General features: G+C 39.6%; 1 protein-coding gene across 7 annotated transcripts in view; it reads left to right on the top strand.

The window, feature by feature from the left end:
* The first annotated feature begins 5038 nt into the window (after nucleotides 1-5038).
* The window catches only part of SS18 (SS18 subunit of BAF chromatin remodeling complex), a 71626-nt gene continuing 56082 nt past the window's right edge, over nucleotides 5039-20582 (top strand). For 2 of the 7 annotated variants that reach the window (XM_043888961.1, XM_043888964.1), the window contains exons 1-3: nucleotides 5525-5681; nucleotides 8366-8442; nucleotides 17508-17592. In XM_043888961.1, the coding sequence (XP_043744896.1) occupies nucleotides 5613-5681; nucleotides 8366-8442; nucleotides 17508-17592 (231 nt within the window). In that variant the 5' untranslated portion in view covers nucleotides 5525-5612. Of the gene's footprint in view, nucleotides 5175-5313; nucleotides 5418-5524; nucleotides 5682-6408; nucleotides 6516-8365; nucleotides 8443-17507; nucleotides 17593-20582 lie in introns of those variants that run through there. The other 5 variants (XM_043888958.1, XM_043888959.1, XM_043888960.1 and 2 more) reach the window with 5 other exon arrangements.

Below are 20582 nucleotides of genomic sequence, written 5' to 3' on the forward strand. Positions count from 1 at the left end.
ATAAATGCTATTAGGTTAGCTTAGTATGTAATTAGGATAGTAGTTTGTAACATATTGAATAACATCCATATTTTAGTGCACATTACATAATTCAACCATAAATGTTAGATAGGGAAATTTCCTATAGGTGCATGAACAAATTATCCCCAACTTAGTAGCTTAAAACAACACAAATTTATTACTTCACAGTTTTAGAGGTCAGATACCCAAAATGGGCCTCACTGGGCTATAATTAAGTGAAAGTGAAGTCTCTCAGACGTGTCCAACTCTTTGCAACCCCGAGGAATGTAGCCTACCAGGCTCCTCCATCCATGGGATTCTCCAGGCAAGGATACTGGAGTGGGTTGCCACTTCCTTCTCCAGGGACCTTCCCGACCCAGGTCTCCTGCACTGTAGGCATACGCTTTACCATCTGAGCCACCAGGGAAGCCCTATAATTGAGTGTTAGTATGGTTCTATTTCTTCTGGAAGCTCTTGGGGAGAATCTCCTTCCTTGCCTTTTCAGCATCTAGAGGCCACCCACATTCCTTGGCTCATGAACCACTTCTCTCTTCAAAGCCAGCAATGACAAGTCTTCCTCAAGTTGCCATCTCTGATCATGACTTTTCAACCTCACTGTTCTCCATTTAGGGAAATTTGTGATTACACTGGGCTCACTCAAATAAGGTCATCCCTGGTGGCTCAGCTGGTAAAGAATCTGCTTGCAGTGCAGGAGATCAGATTCAATCCCTGGTTTGGGAAGATCCCCTGGAGAAGGGAGAGGCCACCCACTCCAGTATTCTGGTCTGGAGAATTCCATGGACTATATAGTCCATGGGGTTGCAAAGAGATAGACAAATGGAGTGACTTTAACTTTCACCCAAATAATCCGGGTTCATCTTTGTATTTTAAGGTCAGCTGATTAACCACCTCAATTCTAACTGGAACCTTAATACCATGTTTTCATGTAAGTTATCATATTTACAAGTTCTGAGGATTGGGAAGTAGTCATCTTTGTGAGGATGAAATTATAGTGCCTATCGCATCCATTCATAGGGAACTTAGTTAACAATTCATACGGAAATTAGTATGTCATCATCCTCTCTATAAATTGTGAAGTAGTTCAAGGACAGTTATTATATTCTTTTACTAAAGGTAAAGTAACTGGACATCATTTTCAAGGTCAGGAAACATGTTCAACAGGAAAAAAATGTGATCCCTAAGTTATAGAATATCTTAAGAGGAGGCTGCACTATCAAGTATTTTGGACCATTTCTAGTCTTGAAGTATGTATTTCTCTCCTTATTAGACTATTAAGTACAAATCTTATCCTTATTTAGTAATTACAATATCACATTTTTTTTGCATATTTTACCAGTTAAGATTGACAACATCTTAATCACTCAGCACGATGGCTGTGCATAATAAATACTAACTAAATAATTAAACATCTTATTATTCCTAGTAGTCTTTTAGATAGGGTGGCAAAAGGTGAATGAGATAAAGAGTGTTCTGTCCAGTATCATGCCATAGGTGGAAGAATGGGGATCTCCAAACTTGTGCATTCATCACAGTGAGTTACAGTTGCACAGAGCTTCCCACAGAAACTAGTTTTCGGAAGCAATGCTTTCTTATAACATTAAACCCCCAAATATAATTGATTCAGCTTCTCCTTAATTCATTCAATATTTGATAGCATTAGAAGAAATGGAAATGTGCCAGAGAGGTTAAGTTATAGTCTACTCTGAATGAAATCTTCTGGAGTATTGAAAATAAAGTCTTTTACGAAGGATTGGGAAAGGTGATTTGTTCTTGCCTAGAATAATGATTTTATATATAGATGTCTGCTGTTCTCCTTATAGTCTTGAAATCTGTGGAAGCCACAACTCAAAATGACTCATCAAATGCCATGGTGACAGTGAGCAGAAATATTTTGAAAGATATTACCTGAGGGGTTTTGCTCTGAGCCCAATTATAAGCAGACAGGCTTGGTCTGTGCCTTCCCAATGTATTATATGAATTGATGGCAGCACAGGGGCGTAAAATACCAGCTAATTTGGTAGTACAGAGAGTCTACTAATTATAAAACAGTAAGTACTAAAGAAATGCTTGTATGAAAGTAAAGTTATCTCAATTATCTGAAAATTCATGATGTATTTTTTGTGGATTAAGATAATTTTAATGCCATGATTTTATAGTTTTATTAAATATTGAACATATTCCTGTAGCACTTGATTCAGTCAGTTCAGTTAAATTCATTTAAGGAATACAAATTCATGTAAAACAAATAGAGAATTTAAGCATATTTGAAAATCAAGCACAGATAATTTCCTCATTATTATTTTTGAAAAGTGTGTCTACATTCATTAGTGTGAATAATAAAGACCAGTTGTTCATGTGGATATTTTTACTTATTTTGAGCTATTGTAGATTCTCAAAAACCTTTTACCTCTTTGTTACCGGGCTGAATTCCTTTTTCAGATGTCTCAATCCAAGAGCAGTTTAAATAATGGGACGGATTTTTCTAGTTGGGGAGACGGCTGCCTGCAGAGCTCATTAAGTTCCAAGTCATTTCTCAAACTTGGGCCAACTACCCATTCTCTGTTTTCTCCTTATCTAAATTCTGGGGACTCTGTTCTTTTCCCTTGCAGTCCTGCTATCGCTCTGTAGTTACCTTGGGATTCCTCTCTCTTAACTAATGGTGAAATGAGACTAGATGCTTCCATCTTTTCCCTAACTCAGGAATCTTATAGGTACAACGACTCCAAAATTCCCAGAGAGTTCCTCCAGGCTACAGTCTTCCTTACCACTTGCTGAATTTTCTACTTGTCCAGATCAAGCTGACTGATTGGATTTATAATGAAAGCTTAAAGGTAAGATTGTTGTTGGTGTCTGTTTGCTAAGTTGTGTCCCACTATTGCAACCCTGTGGACTGTAGCCCGCCTTGCTCCTCTGTCCATGGGATTTCCCAGGCAAGAATACTGGAGTGGGTTGTCATTTCCTTCTCCAGGGGATCTTCCCAACCAAGGGATAGAACCGGCATTTATTATGACTAACTTGCATCGCCTGGCAGATTGGTTACCACTAGCACTGCCTGGGAAGCCCAGGAGTAAGATGAAAGTGAAAGTGAAGTTGCTCAGTCCTGTCCGACTCTTTCCGACCCCATGGACTGTAGCCTACCAGGCTTCTCCGTCCGTGGGATTTTAGGGCCCCTTTAAAAAGGTGAATTCTTCACGGAGATCATTTGTATCTTTGGATGAACCATTACACGAGTGCTTGCCCTTTGATTTCATGGGATGGACACATAGAAAATACTGGTATCTTTTTGGCATATACACATGCATGCTCAGTGGTGTCCAAGTTTGCAACCCCTGGGACAACAGACCACCAGGCTCCTCTGTCCATGGAATTTTGCAGGCAAGAATACTGGAGTGGGTAGCCATTTCCTATTCCAGGAATCTTCTTGACCCAGGGATTGAACCCATGTCTCTGGTGTCTATTGCATTGGCAGGCAGTTTCTTTTCCACTGGGCCACCTGGGAAGCCCTTGGTACCAGAGAAAACTGTGGTTATCCATGTCTAGAAGTAGTGGGTGTCCTAGGCCCTGCCCTGCTACTTTGAAGGAATAAACTACTTGAGCAGAGCTGTTATCTCTTTCCTTACCTACAGCTGGGAAGCTGTACTTTAGACAAAAGAGTTACCTATCTCTGGGTACTTCCTTGGCACTTTTTTTTCCTGGACTATAGGAATTCAGACAGTGTTGCTACTGGTTCATGTTATTCTTCTACAATTTCCATGCTATCTCCCTAGCAGATAGAAGTGGAGCAGTAAGAAGTTTCATTTCTCCTACTGAGATATTCTCAACTACTAAGGCACATTTGTGTAAACATCAACACACCACCATGGAAGCCAGGCTTTTAGACAAGACTTAGTTTCTGTTCTGAATTCAATAGGTTTTCCAAATTGATGTGTTTGCACTATGTCCAAGTTTACCAGTGTATTTTTGTCAACGCTGAGGGTAGTGAAAGACAATTCCTGAAAGAAACTACTATTTGCAGAATTACAAAACATCTTACTTTTATTCTGAGGATGGCTTGAGTCTCTTCATCCTTTAGGTCTCAGGTTAAATATAACCAAGGGGACTTCGCATCACAGCCAGTCTCTCTCAGTCTCAGTCCCCAGTTTGCTTGTCTTCCTAAATACTTTACATATGTACATATTTGTTTGTCTCTGGTCTCTGAGCCCTGTCAGAGTTTAAGTTCCTTGAGAACAGGTACTCGTCCATCTTGTTCACAGCTGTATCCCAGGTGCCTAGCATAAAGCCTAGCACATAAAAAGGACCCAAGTTTGCTGAATGAGTGAAACTCATGGCTTTTTTTGTGAAGAGCATTTATTTGAAACATATATTTTAAAATAAGGAAATTTTCCTTCCCCACCCCCCCCCCCCCGGCTTATTTTATATATAAACCGAGGGATTGATTTTTGAGCCTCATTAATGTTGGGTGACATTTTTATATAAACTTTTCCTTCGTGTTACATGAAAGTCTAATTTTACTGTGTATTAATAAAGCCTGCACCATATTACGGACCTTTGCCCATGTCCCTTCCACAATTTGAAAACTTTTGGCTTTTTCCCTCACACTGATTAGCTTGGGCCTAATGTACAAGCCACTAAATACATAATTGCAAAAGAAAAGCGCGAGGGTGCCCTATTTCAAAACCTAATTCCAAAGATGCGAGTCAGATGAAACCGACCCACATTTCCGCCAAGGGTTTATCCTGAGACGAACTCTGGCCGCTCCAGCCAAATTGGCCGACTGCCCCTGAAGTACACGACACAGCCTTCGTTTCCCGATTTTGGGTCGCGCTTTACTTTCTAATTGTTCGGCAGTCCTGTGTATGAGCACGAGACCGTGGGCTCGGAGATGCGCACTTCGGAGGCGTAGCCGAGCGATTCAAACCAGCGAATCGGCGCTCCCCTCGTCCGGCCACCCCTGCCCCGTCTCGGCAGATGCTCCACGGGTGCGCACGGAACTCCCAGATCCTGACCTTCCTCCTCCCCTGGCCGGGTACCGCAGAGCTCGGGGCGGCCACTTCTACCCAGGAGGGGGTGAGGAGGAAGTTGGCAAAACTGCTCGAGCTCTAGAGCGGAGCGCCGAAACGCCGCGAGGGACACCCGGGCGCGCGGAGAGGGAGGCAAGCGGCCCCGCGCGAAGGGGGCGGGCCGGCTCGGGCGCTCGCATTTCCTGTGACAGGGGCTGCCCTACCGCTCCCTCTCCCGCGGGCGGCGGGACCATTTCCTGAATCGCTGAAGCGGAGGGAGGGCTGGGGCGCGGCCCTACCACGAGCGCAGAGGGCCGGGGGTGGCGAGGAAGGACAGGCGGAGGAACCGGAGGGCGGCCGAGAACAGGGACGTTCTGCCGGGGCCGCGGCTCCCAGGTACCGCGCAGAAACCGGACTAGTTCGGCCAGAGCTCCTCCCGCAGGCGGGGCCGGCCGGCTGCCCGTCGGGCGCCGGAGCATCCCCCCTCCCCGCGAGCCCGACGTGGTTCGGCCCGAGAGGCCGGCGTCTCTCCCCCAGTTTGCCGTTCACCCGGAGCGCTCGGGACTTGCCCGTAGTGGTGACGGCGGCAACATGTCCGTGGCGTTCGCGGCCCCGAGGCAGCGCGGCAAGGGGGAGATTACTCCCGCCGCGATTCAGAAGGTGAAGCCGCGCGGCGTCGCGGATGCCAGGCCTGGCCCGCGTTGAGGAGGAACCCGGGGGTCGGGCTCGGGCCGGGCTTCTCGGCCGCGCCGGGGGCGGAGGCGGGCCTGCTGGGCGGGCGGGCGGCTGTGGGAACCCAAGCCGCGGGGCTGCGCCCTAGTGGGTGGCGGAAGGGGGCGACGTGCTCCCCTCGCAGAGTCCTGCGCGCCCCCTCGGGCTCCTTCCTACCGGCACAAAAGCCCGAGTAACCGCCGCCCGATTTCTCTGGGGATGGGGCGGCGTTCGCGCGACGGGGCGCTTGCGCCCGGCGGCTGCCGCGCGGGGCAGGGCTGTTTTCCGAGGCCCGCGCCCCCCGCGGCCCGCGCGTAGCTCCGGAGTTACTTTGGCGTCGCCCCGCCCCGTGCGGTGCGGCGGCCGCTCCGGGTCGACCCCACCTCTGGGCCCGGGGGTGGGCCTAGGAGAAGTAGGAGCGCTGCTCGCTCTCGGCGCTCGGCTGCAAACTCCGGCCGAGTTGGGGAGCTCTCAGCAGAACTTGGGGGATGCTGCGGGGTACCTCGGCCGAGGCTCCGAGGCGGACGAGGGAGCACCCTCTACACTTCAGGGTTCTCTCGGAGCCCCTTCTTCCCTCCGGATCCACCCCCGACCCATTTACAGCTGCAGCGCCAAGTGTAGGCGCCGAGGCTGCGGTGCTGAGCATGGTCCCTGTCTGCCTTCAGGGAGCTTAGGGTCGAGTGGTGGAGACAGTCTGAGCCTCGTGATCAGTTTCAGAAGACGTGATACACACGCGGGGAGCTGCGCTGTGGCCGCGGTTACTTGCCAGTTGGGAACACAAAGGTTTCTTTATTGTTTTCTGCCCCTTGTTGTCTTTGAGCACGGCAGCATTCTGAATTTTAGTGAACCAGAGTTTGAAAAGTTACTTGCTAAATTTTGCAATTTACCCTAAATAGTTCTGTTTTGTTTTATGCACCGGAACAAAGATGAAAATGGAAAAAAGTCAACTTTTAAAACCACTCAAGACACCATCATATGCCTAGTAGTTTATGTTAATAGGCTTCTGTTGACTCTCAGGCTCTTTACAGTGTGGCGTTTGATATTTGCCCAACTGTTGCTTTATTTATGAAGAGACAGGCTTGGCATTGCCTGAAAATGCAGTACTTTTTGTATAGGTTGCTGGGCGAAGTCTGCGGCCTGGCAAACAGCTCCGAGTACGCGTACACAAAACGTGTTTCTGGAAGGCTTCACTTTTTGGACTGCAGAAAAGTTCTGAGTTTGTATTTCTTATAAAGAGTTCTTACCTACATCTTAAGATAATTTATCGTGGGTGACTAACTCAAGAGATGCTGATCAGTTAAAGTGTTCATCCTCAGCTCAGGAGAGAAAAAGGATCCACATTAAGTGCCTGATTGTATAGTGTGAGGGAATGACGTTAGATACCAGACAAACCCAGACGTTCTAATGGTGAAGATTGTTAAGCCGTGAAATCTACTGACAAGATAGGTTGTGAAATCGTTAGGTTGGACATTGTATTAAAACACATTCTAAAGACAAATTTTTTTGGCATCTGATGAGTAGATAATAAGAAAACTGCATTTGGTTTTTTTTGAAGGGCATATTAATATTTTTTTTCCACCTAGTAAAGACTGATTCATATGCAGAAAAGAAGTCACACTTTTAAATGGATCTTCGTGTTTAATTACATTAACTAAATTAGTGAGAAAGAGTGGTTATGGTATTAAACTTAAAGCTTTCCTGAAATCCTGGAAGGGTGGGGACAGTTTGAGGAGGAACATCTACTCCTGTCCCTTGATAAATCTGAGCCTCTGACATCTTGAGTGGTTTGCTCAGGATAGCAAAACTGACAGTAAAACTGGCTTTTTAATTGCTACATAGTGCTTTTTCCTCAGTACCACTCTGCTTAGATGAAATTATTTAATCCTTAAAGCCAATTTTGCTTTGAATTGTTTTCATAGTATGATAAATATATGCTTGTTTTTAAACTTTTGGGACAATTATAAGGTTGGCTCATAGGGTCTGTGGTTAATATTACAATACTTATCTAGAAATTACTGGAATTAATGATTTCATATTTGGAAAGTCACAAAACCATGCTGCATAAAACTTGGAAAAGACCCTGATGCTGGGAAAGATTGAGGGCAGCAGGAGAACGAGGTGACAGAGGAAGAGATGGTTGGATAATATCATGGACTCAATGGGCAAAGTTTGAGAAAGCTCTGGGAGAGGGTGAAGGACAGGGAAGCTTGGTGTGCTGCAGTCCATGGGGTCTCAAAGAGTCAGACATGACTTAGTGACTGAACAACAACATAAAACTTGGAAGCTAGCCAGCTATCTCCTTAAGCCTCCTGTGCTGAAATTTTCATCAGTTTACTTCATTCTGGATTAGGACAGATTAGCTTCCACTGCAGGGGCCACAGGTTCAATCCCTGATTGGGAACTAAGATCCCACAAGCTGGGCGGCAGTGGTTGAAAAAAAAAAATTAAAAATTGTTGATTAAACAAAACATCCCAAAGATATAAAATAAGATCTTTTGTGCAGGGCTATATTGTAGGTATAAAAAAGACCTGTGGATTCAGTTCCTGAATAGATAAACTTTTCTAGAAATCTTAATTTCTTATTTTACTTGATGCATGAGACTTACAATATACTTTTTTTACTTTTATTTCAGATGCTGGATGAAAATAACCATCTAATTCAGTGTATAATGGATTATCAGAATAAAGGAAAGACCTCAGAGTGTTCTCAGTAAGATTGATATGAAAGTTGTTTTTTGATATTTCTTTTTCTGTGTTGGTTAGTTTTTTACTTTTCTTTCTTTTTAAGAATAGCTTTATTGAGATACAATTCACAGACCATATAATTTACCTGTTTTAAAGTGTACAATTCAGTGGTTTTTAGTATATTCATAGAGTTGTATTACTATCACTTTGATCAATTTTAGAACATTTTCAACAATCCAGAAAGAAACCCTATCATTAGCAGTCACTCCCCATTCTCACCTCCTAATCCCACACCCGCTGATAACCACTAATTTGCTTTCTGTCTGTGTAGATTTGCTTATTGTGGACAGTTCATACAAATGAATTCACTCAGTACGTGATCTTTTTTGACTGCTTTCTTTTAGCATTGTGTTTTCAGGATTCATCCATGCTGAAGCTTATATCAATATTTCCTTCCTTTTTATTGCTAAATAATCTTCCATGTCTGTACCACATTTTATTTATCTATCAGTGATGAACATTTGGATTGTTTCCTGTTCTTGACTATGATGAGTGATGCTGTGCGAATGTGCAATTTTTTGTGTGACTTGATTTTTGTAAAAGAAAAATTTGTTACTTGGGCGGGAGGATATATCAGTTTTTTCCTTACACTTATCCTGTGTTATAAATGACTTCAAATTTCTATAGTCTGATTTTTGGAACAGTTAGATCTTTACATTCATAGTTACATGCATATTCTGTTGACTCTTGCATAGCATAGGTTTAAACTACACAAGTGCACTTACATGGATTTTTTTTCAATGTAGATGTACTGCAGTGCTATATGATCTGCAGTTGGTTGAATACATGGATGCGAAACCATGAGATACTGAGGGCTAACTGTAGGGTTATACTTGGATTTTCAACTGCAGGTGGCTCAGTGTCTTCATCCCTTTTGTGCAAAGGTCAACTGTATGTGGTTGAGAATGTAAAGTTTATATCTAATAAATAGAGAATTGATTATCACTCATAAGAACTGAATTTATTTTAAAGTAATGATATTTCGAAGTGAACAGTACCCTATATCTAGTAGGATCTGATAGAGTGGAACAAATTGAATATTTTATCAAAAATCTTTATAACAGCACTGTCAGCAGAAATATATTGCAAGCCACATAAGTCATTCTACATTTGCTTTTGTGTGTGTGTGCTAGTCACTCAGTCGTGTCTGACTCTTTGGGACCCCATGGAATGTACCCCACAGGCTCCTCTGTCCAAGGGATTCTCCAGGCAAAAATACGGGTAGATAGCTATTCCCTTCTCCAGGGGATCTTCCTGACCCAGGGATTAACCTGGGTCTCTCGCATTGCAGGCGGATTCTTTACCATCAGCCATTGGTAGGCACGTTATACAAGTAGAAAGAAACAGGTGAAATTAATTTTAATAATACCTTCCTTAACTCATTGTTTCTAAAATATCACTTCAATATATAACCAGTATAAAAATATTAATCAGTTAATTTATGTTCTTTTGTTTTCATACCAACTCTTTGAAACCCACTGTGCATCTGATTCTACTAACATCATTTTGTACTAGCCTCAAGTTCAGTGTGTCTAGTGGCTACCGTATTGGACAACTCAGTTCCAAGTACTTTTCTCCCACCGTTGTTTTGGTATTCATTTATTTCCTGGAGATCTCACTGGTCTGCTCTCAGGAAGATGTTTTTCAGCAACCCTGGCTCTGCATGGCTTTCATGCTGTGCTGGTCTCTTGGCTATTATCTGATTAACCCTTTTCCTAATTTTTTTTTTTTTTTTTCCCTTTTCCTAATTTTGAGTCCTTCTTCATGACTTCTCCATGACTTTTTCCCCTGTGCTTAAAATTATTTTTGAATTAAAATCATAAAGCATAAAAGTTTGTAGAGATGAAACTTTGTAAAAAATTATATTTATTTTAATTGGAAGGTAATTATTTTACAGTATTGTGATGTTTTTTGCCATACATCAGTATGAATTGGCCATAGGCATACACTTCTTATTTCTCACTCTTATCTCTTTTCTCCATAGAGGTAACTACTTACAGTGGTTTAGTTCTGTCTTTCCAAACATTTTTCTGTGCATTTACAAATATGTGCTCATATTTATATAAACACATTTAGACATTTTGTTTTTAGTAGGTTAGAGTTTTATAAAAGGAATGGCTGGGTCCAAAACTGTGCTGAATCTCCAAATTACTCAATTGTATTGTATTGGTTTGCCTTCCTCCAGCTAGGTTTCAGAGACCTAGTTTTCAACCGTGTCTGCCAGCAGTGGATAGTGGCCATCTTAAAAATTTTTTTTACATAGTTTGGTGAAGAGTGGTATCTTTTCCTAAAACTTTTTATTTTAGAATAATTTCACTCTTACAAAAAACATTTCAAAGATAGTAAAAGAAATCCTGTATGTCCTTCCCTGAAATTCCTCAAATGTTAACATATTAGTCTCCTTGCTATGTCATTCATTTCTTCCCCGCATTGTTTTTCTGAAACATTTGAGAGAAAGTTGCAGGCATGATTCTCTCTCACCTTTATAATATCCGTGTGTATTTCAGACATATTTCATGAAAACAGGCACAACTTAAGAGTCTAGTTGTTCAAATCAAGATTTAATACCATTGTCTAGTTTCAAACTTATTAGGAATTTTACTAGTTTTCCTGTTAGTGTATTTGCTCAGGTCCACAGTCTGGTGCAGGATCAGATGATATGTTTAGGTTGGTCTCAGAATACTTTGATTTGGACCTGTCCTTTGATTTATCTGTTCTCTTTCATGATGTTTACATTGTTGAAGAGTACAGGACGGTTGCGTGGGATGTCCCTCATTGTGGAGTTTGACTGCTGTTGCTCCTTGATGAGATCCTTGTTTACATACTTTTGTTGTCTTCTCAGTGCATCCGCGGTAGCTGTGTGACCGTGATTTGTCCCAGTATTCATGATAACTTTGGCCACTATGTTAAGGTGCTGTCATGTCTGCCAAGATTTTTACTATAAAGTTACTATTTTTTCCTTTATGATTCCTACCTATGTTTTGGGGAGATACCTTGAGACACATGTAACACTGTTTCTTAGCCTATTTCTACATGTTCATTGTAACATCCACCAGTGATTTTTGGGGCTTCCCTGGTAACTCTGGTAAAGAACCCACCTGCCAGAGCAGGAGATGCGGGTTCAATCTCTGGGTTGGGAAGATCTCCTGGAGAAGGAAATGGCAACCCACTCCAGTATTCTTGTCTGGGAAATCCCTGCCAGCTCCTCAGTCCGTGGGATTGAGTTGAACACAGCTTAGTGACTAAACAGCAGTAGACATAGTGCTAAACGCCGGTAACAACAGTGGTTCTTAACTCAAACAGTTACTACTGTATTGGTTGCCAAAAGGTGACAGAATCTATCTTTCCTTCTTGTTTGGAATCCTACTGTAAGGAAGAAATTTCCGAAGCCCTGCTCCCATTTATTCATTCATTGATTTATATCTGAATGGACTTACTGATTTTTATTGTATTCTCTGGATTATAATTTGTTAGTCTATATATTTTCTTTTTCAAATTGTCCAAATGCTGGCCACTGGCAGCCCTTCAAGCTGGCTTCTTGATACATCTCTTATTATTTTTTGAGCATTTACAGAATTTTCTTGCCTGACAAAATGTTCCAGGCTTATCTTGTATTTTTTTCTGCCCCAGTCTGGAATCATCCATTTCTCCAGGTCCTCGTTCTTTTTTTGGAAAATTATATTCAGAAATTAAGATCTGAATGCTAGGCTATCCTATTTTCTAATCACTTGTGCATTTTGCATTTTATGTGACCACTACCATTTCTTTTATGTGTATTTTCTTTGATGAATCTTGTCTGTTTATATGTGAAACATTCTTCTAAGAAAATTACCAGCGGAGCTACTTCCTTAGCTTAACTGTGACTGATCATCAGTTGTTAGGAGATCCCTACCTCAAGTCAGCTGTGGAATAGTAATGATTGTGAGGCACTGATGAGAAGAATCATTTTCACTTGTGGCTTTTTTCTTTTTACTGCCTTCATCCAGCACCTCTGCCCGGTCCACATTCCGCACGGTCCCCCAGGCCCCCGGTAACCACAAATCTGATCTCTTTTTCTGTGAGTTTGTTTTGAAGCATAACTGACCTGTAACACTATGTTAGTTCCTGGTGCAGAGCGTAGTGATTTGACCCTTCTGTACGTTACAAAGTGATCACCACACCTGTGGCTTTTCAAAATGCCAGGCAGAGCCGAGGGCGTAGGGTTGGTTCAGTTTCCTACAGGCCTTGGCAGTGAATGACGGGGATAAGACATATTCAGATCTAGAACCCTCTTTTCCAGCTAGTTGGCACAAGTTCATCCTGTCTTATTCTTTATATTCTCAGCATTTTCGTGTACGTGATCATTTTCCTCTTTCTCGGCCTATTGGCATAGACCTCATTTGCTCACATAGATGTATCTGGTATAAATGGGGCCTAAATTGATTTAGACAGAATCTTAAATTCTGCCCTTTCTCTTGTATCTAATTTCATTCTTAGAGTTTTCCAGGTACTCTTTGTTTCTCAAGTTGTCAGAATTGGTTTGGGAGTGAAGAGAAAAAAAATCTCTCCTTTCAATGTTAATAAATGTTCTTGTTTCTCACAGGAGGAGAAGCGAAAGGAAAATAAAGAGAAATGTCAATGACAACCATTTGGGAATTGACTGTTCAATTTTAATTAAACAGTTCCTTAAGATGTGATAACTGCCTCAAGCAGAGTTTTTTAAGATAAAAAATAACTTTATTTTTATGAACACAGTATATACATTGTAGAAAATTAGGAAACACGGATATATAAAATTTAGAGAATGAACACCATATTCTCATCACCCAAAGATTTTTTGCTGATTACATCAACTTCATGGATGGTAGCCCGCTAGGCTCTTCTGCCCATGGAATTTTCCAGGCTGAAATACTGGAGTGAGTTGCCATTTCCTACTTCAGGGGATCCTCCCGATCCAGGGATCAAACCTGCATCTATTGTGTCTCCTATTTGGCAAGAGGATCCTTTACCACTAGGGCCACCTGGGAAGCTCTGTTTGTGTATGTTACTCGTTCCTTACCCACACTCATACATTCACACACACACATATAAGGCACTGAGTCACTGTTGAGCTTCTACACCGAGCTCCTCTTCACTTTAAATTCTGACAACATGTGTGTAAGCATATATTATTGCTCTCTCGTGGTGTTTGGTTTGAGCATTTTCTAAATCATTCCATGTATTTCCTTAAATCAGCCCTTATTTTTTTTTTTCCAGGGTGATTGCATCTATTTCAGAATGTGTTATAAACAATTCTCAAATGAAAAATTTGTGTTCATAATATAAATGAATTTTGGTTAAAATCTCTAGTTATGAAGATAACTTTTATTCTGTACATTGTATTCCTATTAACCTATAAATATACTCTTCATAGCTTCTAGATTTCTTTTTCAAAATGAAATCTCATGTTTTTTGATTCATTTTATAATTATATCAGTACATTCAATAGTGGTTATTTAACTTTATTCGAGGTAATTGATGTAGTGGCTCTTAGTGGAATCTTTGGGAAGTGAACTGCCTCACTTTTAATAGGTTAATAATTGAGGGTATTTGGAAATACCTGCCAGTTACCATCATCAAATATAAGATGTTGATTATGTTTTATATCTGCCCTTTGTTTATGTACTGTTTTCTCATATAAAATATACTGCTTTAGAAATTACAAGCATATACATTAAAAACTGCTTCAGTGATAAATTAGTATTTATAGAATAAAAAAAGTTTCTCAGAAGAGTATTTGTAGAATTGAAAATAAGCTTATTTGGTGAGTGTTGTAAGAAGAATGAAGAAGAAAATAAGAAGAAAAAAGAATTTCTTTCTTTTACCAGTAAGAAAACCTAATGAAGTTGCTTACAAAAGACCCGTTAAAATTTTTCTAGGTTTTACCAGAAAGAAAGAAACCAGAAATAAACCAAAAGAAAAATTTTCTAGGTTTTACCAGAAAGAAAACCTAACGAAGTTACTTACAAAAGACCCATTAAAATTTTTCGTTTTTACCTATCCCGTTACATTAGATAAAAAGATTTGGCTGTTGGGACGGTTGTAGCAATTTGACTGTGTTCTTTGGATTTGATTAACATTGTATCAGCATTCATTTCCTCCTTAGGATGGTTGTGCTGTAGTTATGTAAGGGAATATCCTTGTTTTTGGGAAACTGACAATGTAGTATTAGGAGTAATGAGTATTATGTCAGTAACTGACTCTCAAATGGCTTTGGGAAAAAAGTGTGTAGTTGCATGCACGTGTATGTTGATTTGTGTGTTTAGAGATAGTGTGAGACAAATGTAAAATGCTGACAGTTGGGGAGTGTGGGAGAAAGATACTTGGGAGTTCTTCATACTATTCTTGAAATTGAGTTTGAGGTTATTTCAAGATTAAAAATTAAGATTTGAAAGTTAGGGAAATGTTTTAACATATTTGACAAAAGGTGCTGTATTTGAAGATATTTAGAACTACAAGCACTTTATAGATCCACTCTCATTGCCAGTATTTTATAAATGGGGCCTCAAGAGTGTGGCAGATTAAATATTTTAATACTGATTTACTGAGTACCAGTAACCATGATTACAGATTTTCTTAAAGGGTCATAAGTAAGCCATAGTTCTTAGTAACGTTGGCATTTTTATATTTGATAGGGCAGTCAGCAAATCTCATATCTGAATACGTGTATTAGAGCCTTACTGGTACTCAGAAAAAGAGGAAAACTTGAAGGAGTAGCCTTTGAAATGCATTGTATGTTCTAATTAAAAATGGCTGGTTGGTTTTTTAAAAATGGCAAGACTGTGGAGCCCTGCACCTTAAATTCCATTTAAGATCCCTGTGGAATAATGAAGTAGTTCCAGCTGGTCATGCCTGTCAGTGCTGTTTGAAGAACTTCAGTGGCATAATTAATTGTGAATAACTGCAAAATATTATTTCTTGGTCCTTGTTTGTATAAGGATCATTGTAACAATATGTCACGTGTGATTGAGCAGCGTAGTGTATAATATATGTGAGGAGGAACGTAAAGAACCTGTAGACTTGTTTTTAAACAACAAAAAAACGATAACAAAGGGAAACAAGAAGACTTGGGAAGTGTTAGGTATGTCTTACCTCCACGGTGGTGATATTTTCACAGGTGTTCATGTATGTCCAAACATCAAATTGTACATATTGAATATGTGAAGTTCTTTATAAATATCAGTTATACCTCAATAAATCTAAAAAAAACAAGCAAACTATGAAAGCATAATCTTGTTAGTTAAGAAACTTCAAGTTCAGTGAGAAATTCCCCACTAAATAAGAAAAAAGTAATGAAACCAGTTTTTCTAACAGGAAAAAGAGTTTACTAGTTTTTCTAACAGCAAAGAATTTGCTAGGATTCCTCTTATGGTGTCTGTTTTAGAAAATTACTGCATTTGGGATCTGCATTAGAAGGCTTTATTTAGCAGAATAAAGGTTTTTTTACTTACTTCATAATTTTAATTTATATACTATTCATTAGTAAATGAAATTCTAAAAGAATAATGATCTGATGCAGATTTTAAGTTTGTATTTTGTGTATTTACCAACACTAGTAATGGAATCACTGCTAATTTCACTCTGGTTTCATTGGAATTAATTTTTAAGATTATGAAGAGAGGCTTAGCAAAAATTATTCATAAGTAAATAAAATAGCAATAAACATGTTTAAAACCACTTCATGCCAATAATGAGAATTTGTTTTATTTTTTAAAGTTAATTCGTAATGGTGTTGGTGTTCTGTTCTTTACTCCATCTCAGTGCTTTAGCTTGTAACTTTTTTTTTTGTAATTCAGTTCAGGCGCTCATTTGTGTCCAACTCTTAGCAAACCCATGGACTGTAGCACGCCAGGCCTCCCTGTCCATCACCAATTCCCGGAGTTTACCCAAACTCACGTCCGTTGAGTTGGTGATGCCATCCAACCATCTCATCTTCTGTCGTCCCCTTCTCCTCCTGCCTTAAATCTTTTCCAGCATCAGGGTCTTTTCACATGAGTCAGTTCTTTGCATCAGGTGGCCAAAGTATTGGAGTTTCAGCTTCAACATCACTCTTTCCAAATGAATATTCAGGACTGATCTCCTTTAAGATGAACTGATTGGATCTCCTTGCAGTTCAAGGGACTCTCAAGAGTCTTCTCCAAAGGAGTCTTCTTCAAAAGCATCAATTCTTTGGTGCTCAGCTTTCTTTATAGTCCAAGTCTCTACTACTGGAAAAACCATAGCTTTGACTAGACGGACCTTTGTTAGCAAAGTGATGTCTCTGCTTTTTAATTGGAGACACCTATTTATTGTCCTCTGTATGCTAGGCCCTGATAGCTTGACAGCACAACTGCATAAATTATTGGTCACTGGTGCGGGAATGAGGATAAAAAAGTGTGGTTTCCACCTCCTTTCTGACATGTTAACAGAGCGTGTTGACTGTACTTGACTTTGAGGTTTTTGGTAACACGAAAATGGCAGAGGGAAGGGAATAAACATATCAGTTTCGTTGACTCCTTTATCCTACATCTCTTTGTAAGTGTATTGGGTTAGTTGAAAAGTTTGTTTGGATTTTCCCATAAGGTGTTATATATAATACGAAAAACTTGAACGAACTTTTTGGCCAACCCAGTAGTTTGTGTGGAGCCCTTACCTGTGTTAGTATTCCATTTTCTATGCTGTACAATCTTGTACAAGGTATTAACCTTTCTAAATGTCAGTTTCTTTATCTGTAAAATGGAGAAAATAAGAACCTTTACCTCATAGTGTTGGTTTGACGTTTAAGTATATAAAGCATGTTTATGTATTCTCTAGGAATATCTAGCACATGGCAAGAGCCTTGTGTTTATTTTTGTCTTTGAATGTACTTATTTGCAGTTACTTTGCAGAAGAACTAGGAAAAAATTGAAGTACTGCTGGTGTTCATGCAACAGAAATCTCTTACTAAAAACTTGAGAAATAGAATGCTATTTGTGTGTAAGCAGATAGGAAGAAAATGATTTTTTAATATTGACATTTGTTTTGTTTTAATAGGTATCAACAGATGTTGCATACCAACTTGGTCTACCTTGCTACAATAGCAGATTCTAATCAGAACATGCAGTCTCTCTTACCAGCAGTAAGTACCTTTAAAGTAGTGGGAAGTGTAGATAATTTTTATAGAGTTCTGTACAGAAGGACCCATTTTTGTTGATTGATTCTGAGATTTGTTTAGGAAATCCTGCCCTCCTCTGAGAACATGAAGATATTTGTTTACATGATCTATTAGCTTTATTATTTTACCTTCATATTTAATTTGAATTAATTCAGTTAGAATTGATTCACTGCCCAAGGAAGTTAACATCCATCCATCTATTCATTCACCCATCCACCTACCTATTTATTCATTTATTTTGATGTGTAATCACACAAATTGTTTAGGAACAAATCTGTAATATTTTAAAGCAGATCCCTATCCATCATGTATGTAATTTAATATGCATCTCTAGCAGATAAGGACTGATATCCCACATAACAAAATAGCCAGAATCTCTTAATGTCTTATAATAATCAGGATGTTTTCAGTTTTCCCCAGTTATCTAAAAAAAATTAGAATGTTTTGCCGATTGTTTGCCACAGAATCCAAGCAAGGCCCACTGTCTGCTTTGGCTGACCTGTGTCTTAGGTCTTTTTTAACCTGTATCAGTTTTTTTCATTCTCCATTTACTTACTGAAGAAAGAGGGTCACTTATTTTGTAGAATTTCTCACATTCTGGATTTGGCTGTTTGTAGCCTCATGATCCTTAAACATGTTCCTCCATCTCATTTCTATTTCCTCTAAACTGGTAGTTTATAGGTGGAGAGGCTCGACCAGAATTAGTTTTATGTTGAATATTTCATTGACTGCGCCATGTGAGTGTAGCCTATTGTTTTTTGTTAGGAGGAACATATTTTGTTGTCCAATTTTTAGTGATGTTAATGTTGATCAGTGCTTACAATTGATACCAGTTTCATCAGTCCATTATAAAGTTCTTCATCTACCTTTCAGTTAATGGGTTTATCAGTCATTGGTGCTTGTTGGTTGGGTCCGTTGTTTCTTAAGATCTAAGGATGATAAATTTTTCATTTTACAGTTCCTCATTTTACTTCTTTTAAAAAGGAGAATTTCAGCAAATATTTGGTTATCTTAAAATAGAGAGTTCCTATAGGAAAGTCATGATAAAATCTTGATTTTATTCTTTATCAATTTTTTAATCAGTTTTATCAATTTTCAGAATAACAAGTTGGTCTGTGGCAACTTGCAAAGGATGACCAAGGATTTTGTCTTTGTTTTTGTTATTATCTGAACTTACACATTTCTATATTTTTAATGTGTTTAAATCCGTTGAGACGCTGTGATGCTCAAATTTTCTCACCTTTGGTCAGTGGGAATCCCTTTCTTTGGCTTCTGTGCCCTGCTGACATGATCCCAGTATTCTTGTGGAGCTTCTTTACTTTAGAATTTATGAGAGAGATCAGACTGACTATACTTCTGCCCCAGAACTATTCTGCCCCAGCTGTTTTTTCAGCTAGCCTTTTTTTCTGTTGGAGTTGATATTTAGAGACCACAATTTGGGTGTTTGGGGCATTTGTTATTACTGCGTTTGGTTGTTGTTCAGTCGCTAAGTTGTGCCTGTCTCTTTGTGACCCATGGATTGCAGCCCACCAGGCTTCCTTGTCCTTCACTATCTTGGAGTTTGCTCAAACTCATGTCCATTGAATCGGTGATGCCATCCAACCATCTCATCCTCTCTCGCCCCCTTCTCCTCCTGCCCTCAGTCTTTCCCAGCATCAGGGTCTTTTCCAATGAGTTGTCTCTTCACATCAGGTGGCCAAAGTATTGGAGCTTCAGCATCAGTCCTTCCAATGAATGTTTGGAGCATTTTCAGTGGACAGAGGTAGTAAACATTTTTTTTTTAAAGAAAATATTGGTGGTATTTTTCACCTCAGGAAAGATTTTTTTTTAACTGAGCTTTAATTTTGTCTATTAGTGTCTCTTCTTTTTCTAAAAAGCTTGACATCTTAACAACTTTATAGTCTTGTTTACTTTGTACTGCTACATATGTAACATAATTTCAATATAGCAACATTGCCACTAACAGTAATGGGCTTGTCCTTAAGATAAATCTCACTAAAGATATATAATGAATAAATTTTGTTTTGAATCTGAAATAATGTGATTTTTTTTACCATGATCTTTTTTTTTTTTAACCATAATCTTGATTACCAGCTAGTATGAGAAATAGGTTTGATTTCATTTGTTTCCAGGTGGATAATTCTCTCTCAGCATTATCTATTGGGAAAACAAAGCAAAATATCTTTTCTCTACTTCTGTCATGACACCTATAGCATACATCAAGTGCCCATAAACCTGGGGGTCTGTGTCTTACCTCTTCTGTTCCATTGGCTGGTTTTGATGATTTCCTCTGTCCTGTCACACTTGTCAGAGTCAAGACTTGTAATAAGTCTTGGTGTATATTAGAGAAGTTCTTTACTTCTTCCTTATGTTCCTTTTTTTGTTTTTTTCAAGACTATCTTGGGTACTGGTCCTTTGCATTTCCTTATACACTTAAACTTATCAGCGTGTTCACTATAATCCCATTGTGATTTTCACTGAGATGACTTTGACTGTCAGTCAGTTTGGGGACAATTGATGTCTCTGCAATACTGAGTCTTTCAAATCATGATCATTCCATATATTTTGATTTATTTAGTCCTTTCCTCCCTGTCAGTGAAGTTTTTTGATTTTCCTGGAGGGGATTTGCACACCTCTCTTTGGATCTATTGCTAAGTACATTGTCTTTTTAAGGCAGTTTTTAAATGGAATCTTTGTTTTTTCTAAGCTTTATTTTGTAACTGTGATTGCTGTTTACATAGAAACACAATTGGTTTTGAATCCCATAGTCTTACTCAGTTTTTATCTCTAAAAATTTTTCTGTGGATACTTTCGTTTTCTCTATTCACCAGTGTATCATTTGTGAATGAGTTTTGTTCTTTTCTTGCCAGTCCTTACACCTTTTATTTATTTCTTTTGCCTTCTCTGGCTAGGGCCTCCAGTACATTCCTGAGTAGAAGTGGTGACAGAGGACA

The sequence above is a fragment of the Cervus elaphus genome, chromosome 27, assembly GCF_910594005.1.
Source record: "Cervus elaphus chromosome 27, mCerEla1.1, whole genome shotgun sequence".
Classification (NCBI taxonomy): domain Eukaryota; kingdom Metazoa; phylum Chordata; class Mammalia; order Artiodactyla; family Cervidae; genus Cervus; species Cervus elaphus.